General features: G+C 40.5%; 2 protein-coding genes across 2 annotated transcripts; both read left to right on the top strand.

The window, feature by feature from the left end:
- The first annotated feature begins 133 nt into the window (after positions 1-133).
- On the top strand, positions 134-13,676 carry LOC103513249 (serine/threonine-protein kinase MAK). Its single transcript, XM_026826501.1, is given in 10 exon segments — positions 134-298; positions 4,758-4,879; positions 5,808-5,981; positions 6,476-6,688; positions 8,170-8,343; positions 8,454-8,578; positions 10,880-10,991; positions 11,915-11,994; positions 12,545-12,611; positions 13,264-13,676. Coding segments are annotated over 10 exon segments (1,134 nt in total). The 5' UTR covers positions 134-244; the 3' UTR covers positions 13,277-13,676.
- Positions 13,677-16,213: 2,537 nt separating this feature from the next.
- LOC103513247 (THO complex subunit 5 homolog B) lies at positions 16,214-20,235 on the top strand. The gene is made up of 6 exons (XM_017445734.2): positions 16,214-16,562; positions 16,905-17,030; positions 18,694-18,908; positions 19,364-19,439; positions 19,853-20,038; positions 20,173-20,235. The coding sequence occupies exons 1-6, from the start codon at positions 16,452-16,454 to the stop codon at positions 20,233-20,235; spliced, it is 777 nt and encodes a 258-aa protein (XP_017301223.1). The 5' UTR covers positions 16,214-16,451.
- The last annotated feature ends 197 nt before the right edge of the window (positions 20,236-20,432 follow it).

Here is a 20,432-nt window from a genome sequence, read left to right as displayed (position 1 = left end):
GTCTGGCTGGGGGACTTTAAACAGGGAGTATACCAGCCTGAATTTCCCTTGCTAAAGAAATAGCAAAGGTTGAGTGCGAAGGGCACCCACTCGTAAAATTTGTAGCCAAAACCAAATGTCAGCCTAAAGCAATCACCCTAGTTAGGGCTGATTGAGAGGCTGACGAAAAACGCCGACCCCGTCTGAACACGGGAAAAGGCGAAGAAAAAGAACAGTTTTTCACTTTTTAATCTTTGTTTTCAGAATGAAGCGGAAATACTACTCGTGGGAAGAAGCTATGAATCTGAGAGAGGTCAAAGTAAGTTCTTTCAACTACATCGCTAGCGGGTTCGATTCCCGGAGCGAACTTTAGTCTGAACAGACAAGGTTCGTTCTCGGAACGGCTGGCTTTCTCCTATCCCGTATTGCTTCTGTCTTCCATTGCGGGACGATCAGATATTAGCAGTTACAGTTCCCCTCTGTCAAACCTCTTGATTTTTTTTTTAAAGACGTTTGATAGAAGGAACTGACCATCTGGCGAAGGTCTCATCATCCCGAAAGCGAAGAGAGAAAAAAGCCAGCCGTTCCGCGGAACGAACCTTATCTCTTCAGGATAAAATCCGCCTTAGGCGGGAATTTCGTGACCTAGCGTTTACAAGGCAGACGCGTCACCAACCACTACCATCACGTCACGTCATGTGAGCTCATGGGAAGTCAGAAAAATTTAGTTCAAAGTTTTTTTTTTCAAGAGGTTTGACAGAGGGAACTGTAACTGCTATAGTCCTATCGTCCCGAAATCGAAGAGAGAAGGAAGACAGGATAGGAGAAAGCCAGCCATTCCGAGAACGAACATTATCCCGTCAGGATAAAATCCGCCCCGGGCGGGAATCGAACCCGCGGCCCAGCGCTTACAAGGCAGACGCACTACCAACCAAGCTAACTAGGCTGGCTTAGTTCAAAGTTTTCCCATAATATTGTAGGTAATCTCGATCAGGACAACCATATACTATCACGTCACGTCAGCTCACGTGAGGAGATGGTAGAGTGTTTCTACCTAGAGTTTTAACCGACATGTTGTCTTATTTCAGTCCCTCAAGAAACTGTCGCATGCCAATCTGGTCAAACTGAAGGAAGTAATCCTGGACCCACCGTTGCACGTAAAATCAAATCTGACGAATGCGAACGTTTTTCATGTATCCGAGAATTTTTGTACCGATACTCAACTACCTAGTAATGGCCTATAGTAGGTACATCATTTGCATTGCACGATGCTTTGCAAACACATCCAAACTAGTGCAACGCACATCAAAGACATTCGCCAGAAAACCGCCAACCTCTCGGATACCCACAAACGTTTGCTGCAATGTTCAAAAAACTTTGCTGCAACTTTCTCAAATACGTCCAAACTAACGAATTTCATTGCATTGCACGTTGCATTGCGCAAGTCTGGACCCACCATAAAGCTGATGACAAAATAGAGAAAATATCTCCTTTATCAGCTATACATCGGGGTGATGGTCTCTAGCCATGTTCAATTGGCTCGTCTTGAACCACAGTCAACCATCGTGAGGACTTGTGCTTGTTCTTTTCAAGCAGAGAGAACCCTTTGAAACTGTCAGCTGGTGAGATAATTATCACTAGGGTTTAAAAGTTCATAGAAGACTTTTTTTTTCGGTTAGGCACTTTAAATAAATTAAGAAAATATCCTAATTTTTCCTTTTTTTTCAATTTACTATCCCTATCCTAAAAAGAGGATGTAAAGCCATTCTCAATCAGTCTTATTATTTTACTTTCCCAACTCGCAGGCAGGCGTATTTTCAAGTGGGGGGCCCCACGACGCGTGTGACCAGTCTGAAACGAGAGGCGGCCTCCGAACACATTAGCGCGCGCAGTATTTACCCGACCGTCAAGAACACGCTCACTCTCAACGTACTACCCCAACCGGTCACTCTGTATTCACACGATTATGATATTCTGCTCAGGTAAAAAAAAAAACTTCAAATCGAATCGAAGAAGACACCAGCCTAGTTAGCTTGGAGGGTAGCGCGTCTGTCTTGTAAGCGCTAGGTCGCGGGTTCGATTCCCGCCCCGGGGCCAACTTTATTCTAAATAGATATGGGTCGTTCTCGGATCGGCTGGTTTTCTCCCAGCCTGTCTTCCTTCTCTCTTTGCTTACGGAGCGATAAAACCTAACAGTTACCTACAGTTCCCTCTGTCAAACTTCAGAGGTGTTCAACACATATGGTTCAAGGTATTCCTCGTGAGGACAATTGAGTAGCTATTTTAATCGAGTAGCGACCAGTAGCGGCATTGCCATTGACGCCAATGTACTATTTACCTATGTTATGTTTAGCAATGGATATTTACGAGGATCCATTGGTAAACATGGCATAAGTAAAATAGTATTTACAAAGGACGTCTAAATTAAATAAATTCATTAAATAGTGATTGCCATTGTAATAAAATATTTAAAATATGGACATTGATTGCAGAGGAGGCACTTAGTAATGATGTGATATGTAGGTACAAAAGTTATGAAAAGGCTCGGCTGTACCACACAAAAAAAAGGTATATAGGTAAATACCTAATAATAATTTGATGTCGTCTTTTTCTCCCACAGTAATCCAGCCAACTCCATGCTAGCAAACAACTCGATGGTATCCACCAACAATGCCGTCTATGTCAATCAGAATCCCCTCAACAACAACCCTAATATCTCCCAATATAACAACCCCAACAACTATGACCCCACTACCTCTCAAAATAACAACATCTCCCAATATATGCCCAACAAAACCTCTCAAAACAACAGCAACACTCAATATAATCTAAACAATACCTCTCAAAACAACAACAACAACACTCAATATAATCCAAACAGCTCTCAATATGTGCCCAACAACATCTCGCAAAACGCCAACAACACTTGACTTCTCATTTCAAAATTATGAACATCACTAAAACTTCAAACTGGGTCCATCTCAGTTCGATCTTTTCCACCAAACATCTCATTATTTCTTGCACTTCAAAATAGTAGGATTGTGAGTGACAGTGTAGAATTTCTTGTAGAATCTCTGAAACATAGGAATAGTCATTCATAAAAATCGAGAAAGTATGTATTCATAAAATTTTGTTGAAATTAGAGTCATCCTCTCAAATTCTTTGTGGTAAAGCAGAGCTTCAAAACTTTTTGTGGGTATCACAACATAAGTGAATTCTTTGTAATCAATTTCCATATATCAATAATCTTTTTACACTAGTAATGCCGCCACTGGTCGCTACTCGATTTCAGTACCTAGCTACTCAATTGTCCTCACAAGGCTGAGTGCACCAAAAACAAGCACAGAGCCGAAAAAACTTCGACCCCTTGAAGGGTAGCGCGTCTACCTTGTAAGCGCTAGGTCACGGGTTCGATTCCCGCCCCGGGGAGGACTTTATCCTGAACAGATAAGGTTCGTTCTGGCTTTTTCCTTTCCTGTCTTCCTTATCTCTTTGCTTTCGGGTTAGACTTCCCTCTATCAAACTTCAAAAGTGTTCAACACATATGGTTCAAGCTTGAAGGTATCTCTCGTGAGGACAATTGGGTCCCTATTTAAATCGAGTAGCGACCAGTAGCGGCATTGCCATTGTAATAAAATGCTTAAAATGTGGAAATTGTTTGCAAAGGAGGCACTTAGTAATGATGTGATATACACAGAAGTTATGAAAAGGCTCGGCTGTCGGCTTTACCACAACAAAAAAGTTAAATAAAGAATAATAATTTGATGTCGTCTTTTTCTCCCACAGTAATCCAGCCAACTCCATGCTAGCAAATAACTCGATGGTATCCACCAACAATGCCGTCTATGTCAATCAGAATCCCCACAACAACAACCCTAATATCTCCCAATACAACAACCCCAACAACTATGACCCCACTACCTCTCAAAATAATAACATCTCCCAATATATGCCCAACAATACCTCTCAAAACAACAACAACACTCAATATAATCCAAACAGCTCTCAAAATATGCCCAACAACATCTCGCAAAACGCCAACAATACACAAAATAATCCCAACAACTCCCACTACAATCCCAACAACATTCAAAATAATCCCAACAACTTTTCTCAGAACAATATCTCTCAAAATAACACCAACAACACTCAAATCAACAAAACCACCCAATACAACCCCCCTCCTTATCCGATCAACATCAACAAAGAAAACACCCCCGCCTGGCTTACCAACTCCGCCACTGACGGGGACACTACCTGGTTCCCTACAGGGCATGTTGGCTCGTCCTGAACCGCAGTCAACCATTGTGAGGACTTGTGCTTGTTCTTTTCAAGCAGAGAGAACCCTTTGAAACCATCAGCTAGCTAGGCTGGTTAGGGTTAGCTCTTCTTCTCCCTGTTTTAGTCGCTAGATAGGAGGAAGTCAGTCGTTTCGAGAACGAACATCAGACTGACAGTTTCTATTATATTTTCTGCTAATCCATTCTATTTTATTCTATAGATCACGTCCCTATACAGACTACGTGTCTACTCGCTGGTACAGAGCGCCTGAAGTTCTCCTACATTCTACCGCATACTCTGCCCCTATACACCTGTGATTAACTCTGTATTTCCTCACCAACCAAGCTAACTAGTCTGGCAAAGTTTTCCCATAATATTGAAGGTAATCTCGATCAGGACAACCATATACTATCACGTCACGTCAGCTCACGTGACGAGATGGTAGTGTGTTTCTACCGTAAGGTAGTGTGTTTAACCCAAATATTGTCTTATTTCAGTCCCTCAAGAAACTGTCGCATGCCAATCTGGTCAAACTGAAGGAAGTAATTCGGGAAAATGACACCCTGTACTTCGTGTTTGAATACATGAAAGAAAACCTATACCAATTAATAAGAGACAGGTAAGTTTGTATAAAAATAATAATAGTGCTTATTTATACTGCTTACATAGGACTGCAAAGTCCCTTTATTCCAGCAGTAGGCTACTACTATTATTGTGGTCAAATTCTGAAATTATTTTGAGGAATAAAAGTCCATACCTTGGCTGGGATTGAACCCACGCCCTCCTGTTTACCAGGCGAGCGTCTTGACCACTAACTACACCACCGAGGCAGGTTATAATATTCAGCCGAGAAAAGAATAAAAGGCCACAAAAAGATTACTTAACAAAGGTTTTTGATTTGATTATATTAAAATCATTAAGATTATTTACTTGTAGTATGAATAGATATATCACAAAAAGAGCTTCTTTACCACGAATACCGATGAAAATGGGACTTCTCTTCATTTCAAAATTATGAATTCACATCACCACTCCAAAACTAGGTGTCTCACAGTTCGATCTTTTCCACTAAACATCAGATCATTATTTCTTGCACTTCAAAATAGTAGGATTGTGAGTGACAGTGAAGAATTTCTTGTAGAATCTCTGAAACATAGGAATAGAACAATCGAGAAGTCATTCATAAAGTTTTGTTAAAATTAGAGTCATCCTCTCAAATTCTTTGTGGTAAAGCAGAGCTTCAAAACTTTTCGTGGGTATCACAACATACCTAAGTGAATTCTTTGCAATCAATTTCCATATTACAATAATCTTTTTACACTGGTAATGCCGCCACTGGTCGCTACTCCATTAAAGTAGCTACTAAATTGTCCTCACTCCAAGCACAAGGCCGAAAAAACTTCGACCCCACCGGAAATCGAACCCGGGACCTCCAGCGTGCAAGCCTCGTGTGATACCCACTCGACCACGGAGGTTGCTCTCTTATTATTGTTATTATTATCATGTTTTGAAGTCCCTAGCTCTCTAGTTTTTATGTTTTTCCCCAGGGATAAATTCCTCCCCGAGTCCATCATCCGGAACATGATGTATCAAGTGTTGCAAGGTTTGGCGTTTATGCATCGCCATGGGTTTTTCCATCGGGATATGAAACCAGAGAATCTCCTATGTATGGGAACCGAACTAGTTAAGATAGCGGACTTTGGACTGGCCAGAGAAATCAGGTAATGGTTTGTTGTTGTTGTTGTAGCGTCTTTAGCTGTAGCCGAAAGGTAAAGACAAAATAGAGAAAATATCTCCTTTATCATCCATACACCAGGGTGATGGTCCCTAGCCATGTTGGCTCGTCCTGAACCGCAGTCAACCATTGTGAGGACTTGTGCTTGTTCTTTTCAAGCAGAGAGAACCCTTTGAAACCATCAGCTAGCTAGGCTGGTTAGGGTTAGCTCTTCTTCTCCCTGTTTTAGTCGCTAGATAGGAGGAAGTCAGTCGTTTCGAGAACGAACATCAGACTGACAGTTTCTATTATATTTTCTGCTAATCCATTCTATTTTATTCTATAGATCACGTCCCTATACAGACTACGTGTCTACTCGCTGGTACAGAGCGCCTGAAGTTCTCCTACATTCTACCGCATACTCTGCCCCTATACACCTGTGATTAACTCTGTATTTCCTCACTAGATCGCGCTCTCAACAGTTTCTATTCTATTCTATAGATCACGTCCCCCCTATACAGACTACGTGTCTACTCGCTGGTACAGAGCGCCTGAAGTCCTCCTACATTCTACTGCATACTCTGCCCCTATACACCTGTGATTAACTCTTTATTTCCTCACTAGATCGCGCTCTCAACAGTTTCTATTCTATTCTATAGATCACGTCCCCCCTATACAGACTACGTGTCTACTCGCTGGTACAGAGCGCCTGAAGTCCTCCTACATTCTACTGCATACTCTGCCCCTATACACCTGTGATTAACTCTTTATTTCCTCACTAGATCGCGCTCTCAACAGTTTCTATTCTATTCTATAGATCACGTCCCCCCTATACAGACTACGTGTCTACTCGCTGGTACAGAGCGCCTGAAGTCCTCCTACATTCTACTGCATACTCTGCCCCTATACACCTGTGATTAACTCTTTATTTCCTCACTAGATCGCGCTCTCAACAGTTTCTATTCTATTCTATAGATCACGTCCCCCCTATACAGACTACGTGTCTACTCGCTGGTACAGAGCGCCTGAAGTCCTCCTACATTCTACTGCATACTCTGCCCCTATACACCTGTGATTAACTCTTTATTTCCTCACTAGATCGCGCTCTCAACAGTTTCTATTCTATTCTATAGATCACGTCCCCCCTATACAGACTACGTGTCTACTCGCTGGTACAGAGCGCCTGAAGTCCTCCTACATTCTACTGCATACTCTGCCCCTATACACCTGTGATTAACTCTTTATTTCCTCACTAGATCGCGCTCTCAACAGTTTCTATTCTATTCTATAGATCACGTCCCCCCTATACAGACTACGTGTCTACTCGCTGGTACAGAGCGCCTGAAGTCCTCCTACATTCTACTGCATACTCTGCCCCTATACACCTGTGATTAACTCTTTATTTCCTCACTAGATCGCGCTCTCAACAGTTTCTATTCTATTCTATAGATCACGTCCCCCCTATACAGACTACGTGTCTACTCGCTGGTACAGAGCGCCTGAAGTCCTCCTACATTCTACTGCATACTCTGCCCCTATACACCTGTGATTAACTCTTTATTTCCTCACTAGATCGCGCTCTCAACAGTTTCTATTCTATTCTATAGATCACGTCCCCCCTATACAGACTACGTGTCTACTCGCTGGTACAGAGCGCCTGAAGTCCTCCTACATTCTACTGCATACTCTGCCCCTATACACCTGTGATTAACTCTTTATTTCCTCACTAGATCGCGCTCTCAACAGTTTCTATTCTATTCTATAGATCACGTCCCCCCTATTCTACTCCGATGATACCGCCACCGGACGGACATGAACCTGTGAACCGTGGACTATGAGCCAACCACTATGAACCGCTACATTACTCTGAATCAGCTGGGAGATGGTACCTATGGCTCTGTGGTGTTGGGACAACGGGTAGATACCGGGGAAAAGGTGGCTATCAAGAGGTAAGGGCTACTCTATAGCGATAACAATTTTTGGGTTTATAAATCCATAATGTGTCTCTGGCTGATTGACGTTCAACAGGGAGCAGACCAGCCTAGTCTGGCTGGGAGGATAAAATCCGCCCCGGGCGGGAATCGAACCCGCGGCCTAGCGCTTACGAGGCAGACGCACTACCAACTAAGCTAAGTAGGCTGGCCAATATTCTATTCTTGAAATGGCAATAATTTTCATGTTGTTTTATTGCAGAGAGATTGGCCCGAAGGCTACACGCTGGCGAGCAACATGAACTTCAAGTTCCCTCAGTTTCGTCGCGTCCCTTTCACTTCTATCATCCCTCATGCTTCTCCCGATGCTATCCATCTGATGGAATCTATGCTAGCTTATAACCCTAGCAAGCGACCTACTGCCCAGCAGTCACTGAGGTAATTGTCATTAGGGTTAGGTAAATCATCCGATGCTATGCATAGCTTATAACCCTAGCAAGCGACCTACTGCCCAGCAGTCACTGAGGTAATTGTTGTTGCTATTGTAGCGGCTTAGATCTAATCAATATAGCTGCTATGCGACGAGTACCAACCAAAAGTACTGCAGGACGTACCGACTGGGCTGCTAAGTATCTAATCAATATAGCTGCTATGCGACGAGTACCAACCAAAAGTACTGCAGGACGTACCGACTGGGCTGCTAAGTAAGTATCTAATCAGCTGATGGAATCTATGCTAGCTTATAACCCTAGCAAGCGACCTACTGCCCAGCAGTCACTGAGGTAATTGTTGTTGCTCTTGTAGCGGCTTTAGCTATAGCCGAAAGCTGATGACAAAATGGAGAAAATATCTCCTTTATCAGCTAAACATCGGGGTGATGATCTCTAGCGCTATGTAGCAGGCCAGTCTACTAACTTGAATACCATGTGAGTAGATAGAATATTATAAGACACGGGGACACTACCTGGTAGCATCGACACTGATAAGAAACTAAGTACCCAGCAGCACTACTTGAATATGTCACGCTATGTAGCAGGCCAGTCTACTAACTTGAATACCATGTGAGTAGATAGAATATTATAAGACACGGGGACACTACCTGGTAGCATCGACACTGATAAGAAACTAAGTACCCAGCAGCACTACTTGAATATGTCACGCTATGTAGCAGGCCAGTCTACTAACTTGAATACCATGTGAGTAGATAGAATATTATAAGACACGGGGACACTACCTGGTAGCATCGACACTGATAAGAAACTAAGTACCCAGCAGCACTACTTGAATATGTCACGCTATGTAGCAGGCCAGTCTACTAACTTGAATACCATGTGAGTAGATAGAATATTATAAGACACGGGGACACTACCTGGTAGCATCGACACTGATAAGAAACTAAGTACCCAGCAGCACTACTTGAATATGTCACGCTATGTAGCAGGCCAGTCTACTAACTTGAATACCATGTGAGTAGATAGAATATTATAAGACACGGGGACACTACCTGGTAGCATCGACACTGATAAGAAACTAAGTACCCAGCAGCACTACTTGAATATGTCACGCTATGTAGCAGGCCAGTCTACTAACTTGAATACCATGTGAGTAGATAGAATATTATAAGACACGGGGACACTACCTGGTAGCATCGACACTGATAAGAAACTAAGTACCCAGCAGCACTACTTGAATATGTCACGCTATGTAGCAGGCCAGTCTACTAACTTGAATACCATGTGAGTAGATAGAATATTATAAGACACGGGGACACTACCTGGTAGCATCGACACTGATAAGAAACTAAGTACCCAGCAGCACTACTTGAATATGTCACGCTATGTAGCAGGCCAGTCTACTAACTTGAATACCATGTGAGTAGATAGAATATTATAAGACACGGGGACACTACCTGGTAGCATCGACACTGATAAGAAACTAAGTACCCAGCAGCACTACTTGAATATGTCACGCTATGTAGCAGGCCAGTCTACTAACTTGAATACCATGTGAGTAGATAGAATATTATAAGACACGGGGACACTACCTGGTAGCATCGACACTGATAAGAAACTAAGTACCCAGCAGCACTACTTGAATATGTCACGCTATGTAGCAGGCCAGTCTACTAACTTGAATACCATGTGAGTAGATAGAATATTATAAGACACGGGGACACTACCTGGTAGCATCGACACTGATAAGAAACTAAGTACCCAGCAGCACTACTTGAATATGTCACGCTATGTAGCAGGCCAGTCTACTAACTTGAATACCATGTGAGTAGATAGAATATTATAAGACACGGGGACACTACCTGGTAGCATCGACACTGATAAGAAACTAAGTACCCAGCAGCACTACTTGAATATGTCACGCTATGTAGCAGGCCAGTCTACTAACTTGAATACCATGTGAGTAGATAGAATATTATAAGACACGGGGACACTACCTGGTAGCATCGACACTGATAAGAAACTAAGTACCCAGCAGCACTACTTGAATATGTCACGCTATGTAGCAGGCCAGTCTACTAACTTGAATACCATGTGAGTAGATAGAATATTATAAGACACGGGGACACTACCTGGTAGCATCGACACTGATAAGAAACTAAGTACCCAGCAGCACTACTTGAATATGTCACGCTATGTAGCAGGCCAGTCTACTAACTTGAATACCATGTGAGTAGATAGAATATTATAAGACACGGGGACACTACCTGGTAGCATCGACACTGATAAGAAACTAAGTACCCAGCAGCACTACTTGAATATGTCACGCTATGTAGCAGGCCAGTCTACTAACTTGAATACCATGTGAGTAGATAGAATATTATAAGACACGGGGACACTACCTGGTAGCATCGACACTGATAAGAAACTAAGTACCCAGCAGCACTACTTGAATATGTCACGCTATGTAGCAGGCCAGTCTACTAACTTGAATACCATGTGAGTAGATAGAATATTATAAGACACGGGGACACTACATGGTAGCATCGACACTGATAAGAAACTAAGTACCAAGCAGCACTACTTGAATATGTCACGCTATGTAGCGGGCCAGTCTACTAACTTGAATACCATGTGAGTAGATAGAATATTATAAGACACGGGGACACTACCTCGTAGCATCGACACTGACAAGAAACTAAGTACCAAGCAGCACTACTTGAATATGTCACGCTATGTAGCAGGCCAGTCTACTAACTTGAATACCATGTGAGTAGATAGAATATTATAAGACACGGGGACACTACCTGGTAGCATCGACACTGATAAGAAACTAAGTACCCAGCAGCACTACTTGAATATGTCACGCTATGTAGCAGGCCAGTCTATTAACTTGAATACCATGTGAGTAGATAGAATATTATAAGACACGGGGACACTACCTGGTAGCATCGACACTGATAAATTCATTTTCGAACAAAGTGAGTAGAAGTTTTTTTTCATTTTTAGAAGAGGTTTGATAGAGGGAACTATAACTGCTATGGTCTTATCGTCCCGAAATCGAAGAGAGAAGAAAGACAAGATAGGAGAAGGCCAGCCGTTCCAGGAACGAACATTATCCGTTTAGGATTGAATCCGCTCCGGGCGGGAATCGAACCCGCTTGTGCTTACAAGATAGACGCACTACCAACCAATCTAACTAGGCTGGCTGATTAAGTTTTACTTTCCTTGTAATATACGAAGGAAAGTAATGTAATCGGGTGAAATTTTTTCTTTTTGTTTCACAAATTTCACAAACTCTCGAACGGTTTGTCCGATTTGGAGTGTAGCACGCCTGCGTTGTAAGCGCTAGGTCGCGGGTTCGATTCCCGCCCGGGGCGAACTTTATCCTATCCTGTCTTCCTTCTCTCTACGCTTTCGGGACGGTAAGACCTTAGCTTTTCATCTCATTCAGGCCAGACCAGCCCTTTGGGTGTCTAGTTTTTTGTTTGTTTTATTATTTATTTCAACGTAGGTACAAAAGCGTCTAATGATTACATATTCTATGTGTTCCTCAGGGACAAGAAACCGTTCGGACTTCGTCAGGATAGTACGAGTGGCAATTTACCGCAACTGTTCACCACCTCATTACAACCTCCTATTCTATTCTATAGATCACGTCCCCCCTATACAGACTACGTGTCTACTCGCTGGTACAGAGCGCCTGAAGTCCTCCTACATTCTACCGCATATTCCGCGCCCATCGACCTGTGGGCAGTAGGATGTATCATGGCCGAACTGTACACATTTCGACCCTTGTTCCCGGGGAACAGTGAGATTGACCAGATCTTCAAGATATGCGCCGTTCTCGGAACGCCGGACAGGGTGAGTTTGATGAACGCTGCCAGATAACTATGGAGCGCTGCGATAGGGGCGTCGATATTCTTTCAGATCCCCTGGGAAAGATTGTTGAATTGGTCAGGTCGAAGGAGTTGCTAATAATTTTATTTGTAATATGCTTTTACATTTATTCTTTTATGCATTATTATCCCATCAAATATATGAAACCTTGTTTAGACTGCTGGGGTAAAGGTATTTTTCAGTCCTATTCGGGTAGGATAAACAAGGTAAATTCTATTCCAGCGGTTCCCAAACTTTTTTTTCCACGCGGCCCCCTTTTACAATTGTGAAGGCTCCGCGGTATCTAATCAATATAGCTGCTATGCGACGAGTACCTACCAAGAGTACTGCAGGACGTACCGACTGGGCTGCTAAGTAAGTATCTAATCCGTTTTCTTCCGTCATTTGTAGTTTTCCCTCTACAACTACCTGAAATCGGCTAGTTTCCCTGTCGCGTATAATTTCTCTAGTAGCGCGGTCAAACTTTGTTGACTTCGCGGAGCGGAGCGCTAACGCGCTCCTTAATATAGAGGAGGTTAGGATTTGTCTCAAAATTACCCCAACCCAACCTATTACATTTTTTTTCGTGTCTATTACTTCTACATAGTCGTAAAAGGTATAAGTCGGTAGGTATTTTAACTAACCTAAGTGAGAACTAGGTATGAAGGTAGAAAAAAAATCCTTCGGTTTTTATCTCGTACAAATAGTACGATTTTTGATGAAATTAGGCAAATATGTTAAACACATAAAGGAAGTATTTATAAATAGAGCTTTTTTTTTATTATTTTTTAAGAGGTTTGACAGAGGGAACTGTAACTGCTATGGTCTTATCGTCCAGAAATCGAAGAGAGAAGGAAGACAGGATAGGAGAAAGCCAGCCGTTCCGAGAACGAACATTATCTCATCAGGATAAAATCCGCCCCGGGCGGGAATCGAACCCACGGCCCAGCGCTTACAAGGCAGACGCACTACCAACTAAGCTAACTAGGCTGGCTAAATAGAGCAAAACCTCTCTTTTTGATTTCAGATATTTGAAATAATTCCGCCAACAAATGAAGCTGTCAACACATGACTATAAATAAATCAAGCTGTCAAATCAACACTACTTAACTATCAAGTACCAAGCAGATGAATCAAAATCACAACAGAAAATCATAAATGCTTTGTCAATGCTGTTCTTGAAATATGTTTAAAATCATGATTTCTTTGTGGTGAAGCTGAGAGCTTCTTCACAATTTTGAAATATGTATGTATAAAATATAGGAAGTAAAAGACTCTTTTAAAAAGAGTGGGGGATTTTTGGTCCCTAAAGTACATCACTTGCAGTTGCTATCCAATAGATCTCTGACATATTTATTAGTCCGTCCTTCCTTTATTATTACAATAGTAATAAAAAGGTATAGTGGACGGACTATTGTATTCGCTTCGGTGTTGTCTGTCTGTCTGTCACTCTGTCCCCATAGAAGGACTTATCCAAACCTAGTCGACCTATATATCAAATTAAAGGTCTTTTTACCAGGAACACGAAAATGGTGGTGCAAATTTTGTCCAGAGAACCATAAAGCCAAAAAACCAAAAAAACTGGTTTTTGGGGGATTTTTTTCACATTTTCTCACACAAATGAGCCCTGATCTTGAAATTTGTCGCGACGACCAAAAGGGGGAAAGCCCGAAGGGAGGCACCCCCGTTTTTTTTAATTAATTTAAAAAAAAAAAAAAAAAAAAAAAAAAAAAAAAAATAGGCAGATAAAAATCAAGGAGTGCCTATGATCTTCGATATTTACTCTTGAATATTATTTATTCAAAGTCATATGAAGAAATTTTACTATTAGCATACGAGGGCGGCATGAATTTTCATAAATTCATATCTTTTGTTCTAATCACATATCATATCAACAAACGAATCTGAGTGTTTATTTATTGTATAACATTTTGTGCCTTCAATTAATAAAACCACAACGGAAATTTATTTTTCTCTTAAAGTCCAATATCTTTTTTTTTTTGGGTGGGTGTGAAAAGTGGAATTTTTTTGGGGGATTTTTCTTTAAGTCCAAATTTTTTTTTTTTTTTTTTTTTTTTTTTTTTTTTCGTGCGTCTGTACTTTCAATGTGGGACGGGCCTCAAGAAAAAGCATTTATACTTGTCAATAGGGGAAAGGAAAACAGAAATATGTTTTTCCTTTCCCCTATTGATTTTAATTTGTTTTACCAAGTGTTGTGTCTACCCTTAAAAGTTCTAACTTTTTAATATTATTTATACTTGGATATTTTTACAAACCTGTATAGTAGACAGCAGCTCCATCATTGAGAATTCCGAGATGAAAATTCCAGTATACATAAGACAATTGAATAGTGAAAGCAGGAAGAAACAATAGAGTGACGTCATTTCCCCCCGGGTTTGAACCACTTGGGTATTTTGTCCTGACTAGTGCGGGGTCGGGGTGTCTTGGACACGGGTGGGCTCAGGTTGGGTGACTTTGAACTCGAGGGTGACGGGAACACTTCCCCCTCATCGTCCATGAAGTTGAGAGCGGGGTTCCGCGCCCTCCTGGAAATTGAAGAGAGAAATGGACGAGTAGTAACCTCACCACCAAAATTTTGGCTCTATTTTAAAAACGTGTGAGTTTACTCCGCTGAAAAAAAAGGTCACGTACGAGTGTATCAAATTAACTTTTTTTTAGAAGGGGTTTGATAGAGGGAACTATAACTGCCAAGGTCTTATCGTCCCCAAACCGAAGAGAGAATGAAGACATGATAGGTATAGGAGATAGTCAGTCGTTTCAAGAACGAATATGTTGTGTCTAAATATATGTTTCAATGTTCTAAGCAATTTATGTATATGGAACAATAAAGAAATTATCCAAACCTGAATCCTGCAGCCTTGGCATCAGCCACTGATCTCGGTACCATGTGTTCCGCCACTACTTCTGATTTCAATATACTCGGCACCTGTACTGTCCGTGTCTCCGACACTGATGGTGAAATAGCACACTCCTCACTGGATACAGTCATGGTATCTACAATAGAAAACAATACTTTCTAATTACTTTAGTAATAGAATACTTACTAATTACTTTAGTAATAGAAAGTAAAACAATAAAATAAAAAATATAAAAAAAAACTTCTTTTTCTTCAGCTTTTCCCACGTACAGACAGGGTCGGCGTTTTTCATCAGCCTCTCAATCAGCCCTAACTAGGGTGATTGCTGTGGGCTATTTGGTTTTGGCTACACATTTTACGAGTGGATGCCCTTCGCACTCAACCTTCGCTATTTCTTTAGCAAGGGAAATTCAGGCTGGTATACTCCCTGTTTGAAGTCCCCCCAGCCCCCAGCCAGACTAAGCTGGTCTACACTATGTTTAACGTCCGCCAGCCAGACGTAAAAAAACTAAAGTATGAATAAATATTAAAGTATGAATGAGCCAGCCTAGTTAGCTTGGTGGGTAAACAAATATGGTTCGTTCTCGGAACGGCTGGCTTTCTCCTATCTTGTCTTCCTCCTCTATTGGCTTTGGGGACCATAAGACCTCCGTCATTACAGTTCCCTCTCTTGAGGGCCGGATCTACAAAGTGAGTTTAAACTCCATTCAAGTTTTTATTTTCGAATTAGAAGCTTTAACATGTGTTTTAATCGCGGTCAATCTGATTGGCTAAATGATTTGAATTTTTAAAAACCAATCAGATCGCTAAAACCGAGAGTTAAGCTGATGTCGTCCTAACTATAGCTCCACTATTACTAAATCTACTGCTTCAAATAATCTATTTTCTTTTATTTCTTTCTACATTTCTAACTTCTATCCACTAAAAAACACTCTTTTTAATTTTATCCATGATAGACAAAAATTTGAAAATTTCGCGGCAGTACGATGTTTGGGAGCTTAGCAATCTCTTACATGAGCAGTGTTGCCACATGTTTAAATTCTCACTCGGCAACACTGCACAGCTTTTTTGACTTTTGCGTATGGCAAGCTTCCCACACATCCGGATCCGGTGTTTCTGGAATCTGAATAACAGAAATTATTCGCATTTTTTTTCCTTGAAAACCAAAAATTTGGATACCTACTTTTAGGGTTTTTTTATCGGCGTTTTATCTCCTAGCAGTTCCTCACAATACACAGAAGTCAAGTAACGTTGATCGTGGCTATCTTCCGGATTCCGGACGAAGGTTCAATAAGCAGTTTCTAACACCCTACAGGCCAAGAGAAACCAATCTCATCATGTCTAAAGACAGCTCAGAAAGTACGAATAAGCTGAAGAGGAAAGAAGTGAACAATTACACTGAGAAGAAAAAAGCCGAGCCCAATCTAACATCAGATTCCATCTATAAGGTAAGCCTTCTTTTCTTTATGCCATCACTATTTGGCTGAAGCCGCTACAACAATGTCATCATTACCTAGTCAATCAGTAAACTGTAGAACTAACTCAGAGATAAAGCATGCCTTCCTTGCACTGTTTCTTTAGGATATAAAGTTTCATCAAAATCAAGTAAACCATTTATGATTAAAAAAAAAAGACCAAAGTCACAAGCAAAAAAGTAAATAACTCCAACTCTTAATTCCTTTTTGCTGCTATGAAATTATGAGTATAAATTTTGTATTTTGTTCAACCTTGTCAGATTGACATTCTTCTCTATTTTAAAAAATTAATTGCATTTTTAATTTCTTCTGCAGCAAACTGTTGATCATGAGGAAGCCGAGGCCGTACTAAGAAACGGAGAAGATGACATGAATGTGTACACAGAGTTGTGTGCAAATCTACGATCTCACATTCTTCAGCTGAAATCAGATGGCAATGAGGTAATAAAAGATAGTATAGTTCCTACTTGGTTGCTTAATGCCCAGTATTTTGATATTAAGTTTAATCCTATTGAATCAAGTAGGTACATAATTTGATAATTTTTTTCTTACCTAATCTAATTTCCAATATCGCAGAATGTGGCTTTTTAAATTCATTGAACTAGAAAAGTTAAGCAGCACGCAGACTGATCATACACTTCCAACACTTCAGACATTTCCGAAAATTTTGTATTTTGCTTCCTATGTTAAGTAGGTAATGGTAGTCCGCACACCTATCCGTATCAGACATTTCCAACACTTCTGACATACTACCATTACTTAACATAGGAAGCAAAATACAAAATTTGTCGGAAATGTCTGAAGTGTTGGAAGTGTATGATCAGTCTGCTCGCTGCTTAAGAATGTTTCCAATGGAATTAATCAACTTACTTGGTAGATTTGACTTCCCATTCTTAGGTAGCTATATTTTTCATTATTTTTCGATGATTTTCCAGACACCTGCAAAACAACATTATCCCATCAGGATAAAATCCGCCCCGGGCGGGAATCGAACCCGCGGCCTAGCGCTTACAAGGCAGACGCACTACCTACTCAGCTGACTAGGCTGGCAGAGAGTTAAGCTTAATTCGAGTTTAAACTCATTTTGTGAACCCCAGCCTTAAGCCTTTCGTACCTTCTTTCACCTCCTCTGGTATCTTATCTTCAGTCAAATTCCTATCCTGAGAGCTGACGCCACATCCAGACTGCTGTAAACTATCTTCTCTCACACCCAGATAGAAGTTACTGGTAGGAACACAACGTAGGTCGAGCAGTGTGGACGAGTCCTGGAGAATGGTCTTGGGTGGGGTCAGATCTGAAATATAGTGGATATGGTTGACATCGATGTTAATATTCCTTGCCGCCAGCCTAGTCAGCATGTCTGCCTTGTAAGTGCTAGGCCGCGGGTTCGATTCCCGCCCGTGGCGGATTTTATCCCAAACGGATGTTCGTTCACGGAACGACTAGTTTTCTCCTATCCTCTTTCCCTCTTTGCTTTTGGGCACAAAAAAGTATCCATCAGGATTTTCTTACACATTTATCAATATTTGTTCTCTACATACGCTAATACAATATGTCTCCCAAGTTCATTTTCGAACCTGGTCTTTCAACAGATATTTGCACAAAAAATGCGTACTTACGCAGTGCTCAGTCAACAGAAAAGGATAAAAGACCAAGTTGAGAGACTAGATGTAACTTTTCCAGGTAATTTCAAGTCCGTTAAAAAATTGTATATCCAAATAACTCACAAATATAGAAGTCCAGATCCGGGGAAATGAGAAACTGTCTGACATATGCTTTGATGAATGTGTACACAGAGTTGTGTGCAAATCTACGATCTCACATTCTTCAGCTGAAATCAGATGGCAATGAGGTAATAAAAGATAGTACAGTTCCTACTTGGTTGCTTAATGCCCAGTATTTTGATATTAAGTTTAATCCTATTGAATCAAATAGGTACATAATTTGATATTTTTTTCTTACCTAATCTAATTTCCAATATCTCAGAATGTGGCCTTTTAAATTCATTGAACTAGAAAAGTAAGAATGTTTCCAATGGAATTAATCAACCTACTTGGTAGATTTGACTTCCCATTCTTAGGTATATTTTTCGATGATTTTCCAGACACCTGCAAAATTGAACAGCATCAAGCGAGAAGTATCTCTCAGTTTTGTCCTGCTCAAGAAATTGAATCGGCTGGAAAAATATCGGCTCAAAAATGCACGGGAAACCTTGCAAGCAAAGAAGTCCAAAGTGGACAGTTTCAATTTGCAGCTGCAGAATCTAAAATATGAGATCTTCCATTTGAAAAAAGAGGTGGTCAAGTGTCTTCAGTTCAAGTAAGTTGAAATGATCTACACTTCTATCTACATTAGTTGTTAATTATTTCAATAATGAATCTATCCAAATCTAAAGGAATCATTAATTTTTTGTGGTGAAGCTGAGAGCCTATTCACAATATCTTTGGATAACACAGTATTACTAAGAGCTTCCTTTGCAATCAATTCTCATTTTGCTAAGTGCAACCAATATTTCAAACTCAGAGTAGTTTTGGCTCTGTGAATCTCCAAGTGTGATATAACCATGGAGCTTGAATGTGGTGAAGCTGAGAGCCTATTCACAATATCTTTGGATAACACAGTATTACTAAGAGCTTCCTTTGCAATCAATTCTCATTTTGCTAAATGCAACCAATATTTCAAACTCAGAGTAGTTTTGGCTCTGTGAATCTCCAAGTGTGATATCCACATAACCATCGAGCTTGAATTTGATATTGGTAATCATTTGTTTTCAGATCCAAGGATGAGGACATAGACCTGGTGGACGAAGAAACATTTTTCAAGGATGCTCCTGAATCTATATCACGTCCAGTAAGTACATTGTTTAATAATTTCCCTTAGGCCAGGGATCACAAAGCAAGTTTAAACTCCGTTTTACTTTAAATTTTGGATTAAGCATAGAAATGATAAACAAAGGATGATAAAAATCAAAAACAAAATGGAAACAAATAGTAATAATTGTCTCATATGTATTAACAGGAGGTGACTAAGGAAGATCCCCCTGGTGGACGAAGAAACATTTTTCAAGGATGCTCCTGAATCTATATCACGTCCAGTAAGTACATTGTTTAATAATTTCCCTTAGGCCGGGGGTCACAAAGCAAGTTTAAACTCCATTTTACTTTAAATTTTGGATTAAGCATAGAAATGATAAACAAAGGATGATAAAAATAAAAAAACAAAATGGAAACAAATAGTAATAATTGTCTCATATGTATTAACAGGAGGTGACTAAGGAAGATCCACATCAGTTGAAGCTGGCTCGGCTGGAATGGGAGTTGAAACAACGCAAGGAGCTAGCGGATGAGTGTAGTCTGGTGGAGCGAGAGAATGAGAGTGTGGCGGCTAATATCAACAAGAAGCGAGGACAGCTGGATAACCTTGCCCCACTACTCAAACAACTCCTGTCTGTAAGTTTTTACTTTCCTTTATTATTACCTATGTATTATTTATTTTATTTTTTATTTCTCCTAAGTAACAATTCTTTCACAAGCTCAATAAACCTTGAGCTGAATCCTCCTTGTCTAAAACTTTTGTGAAATAGCGCAAGTTTGTGTTGACCAAGGAGGAAACAGCTCAGATCTATGGCAATTCATTCTTCTCATGAAATTTCCTTATCCTATACTTCCTTATGGGAAGGAAAGTAATGTTATCATGTGATTTTTTTTTTTTTTTTTTTTTTTTTTTTTTTTTTCCTAAAGTTTTTACGTTAATATTTTTTTATATTTATTAACATATAAACGTGCTCCTCTCAATATCGAGTATGTTTTTTTTTTTTTTTTTTTTTCCGGGTTTATTTTTTTT

This window comes from Diaphorina citri, unplaced genomic scaffold (genome assembly GCF_000475195.1).
Source record: "Diaphorina citri unplaced genomic scaffold, Diaci psyllid genome assembly version 1.1 scaffold945, whole genome shotgun sequence".
NCBI classification, from domain to species: Eukaryota; Metazoa; Arthropoda; class Insecta; order Hemiptera; family Psyllidae; genus Diaphorina; species Diaphorina citri.
This window is presented reverse-complemented; position numbering and strand designations above follow the sequence as displayed.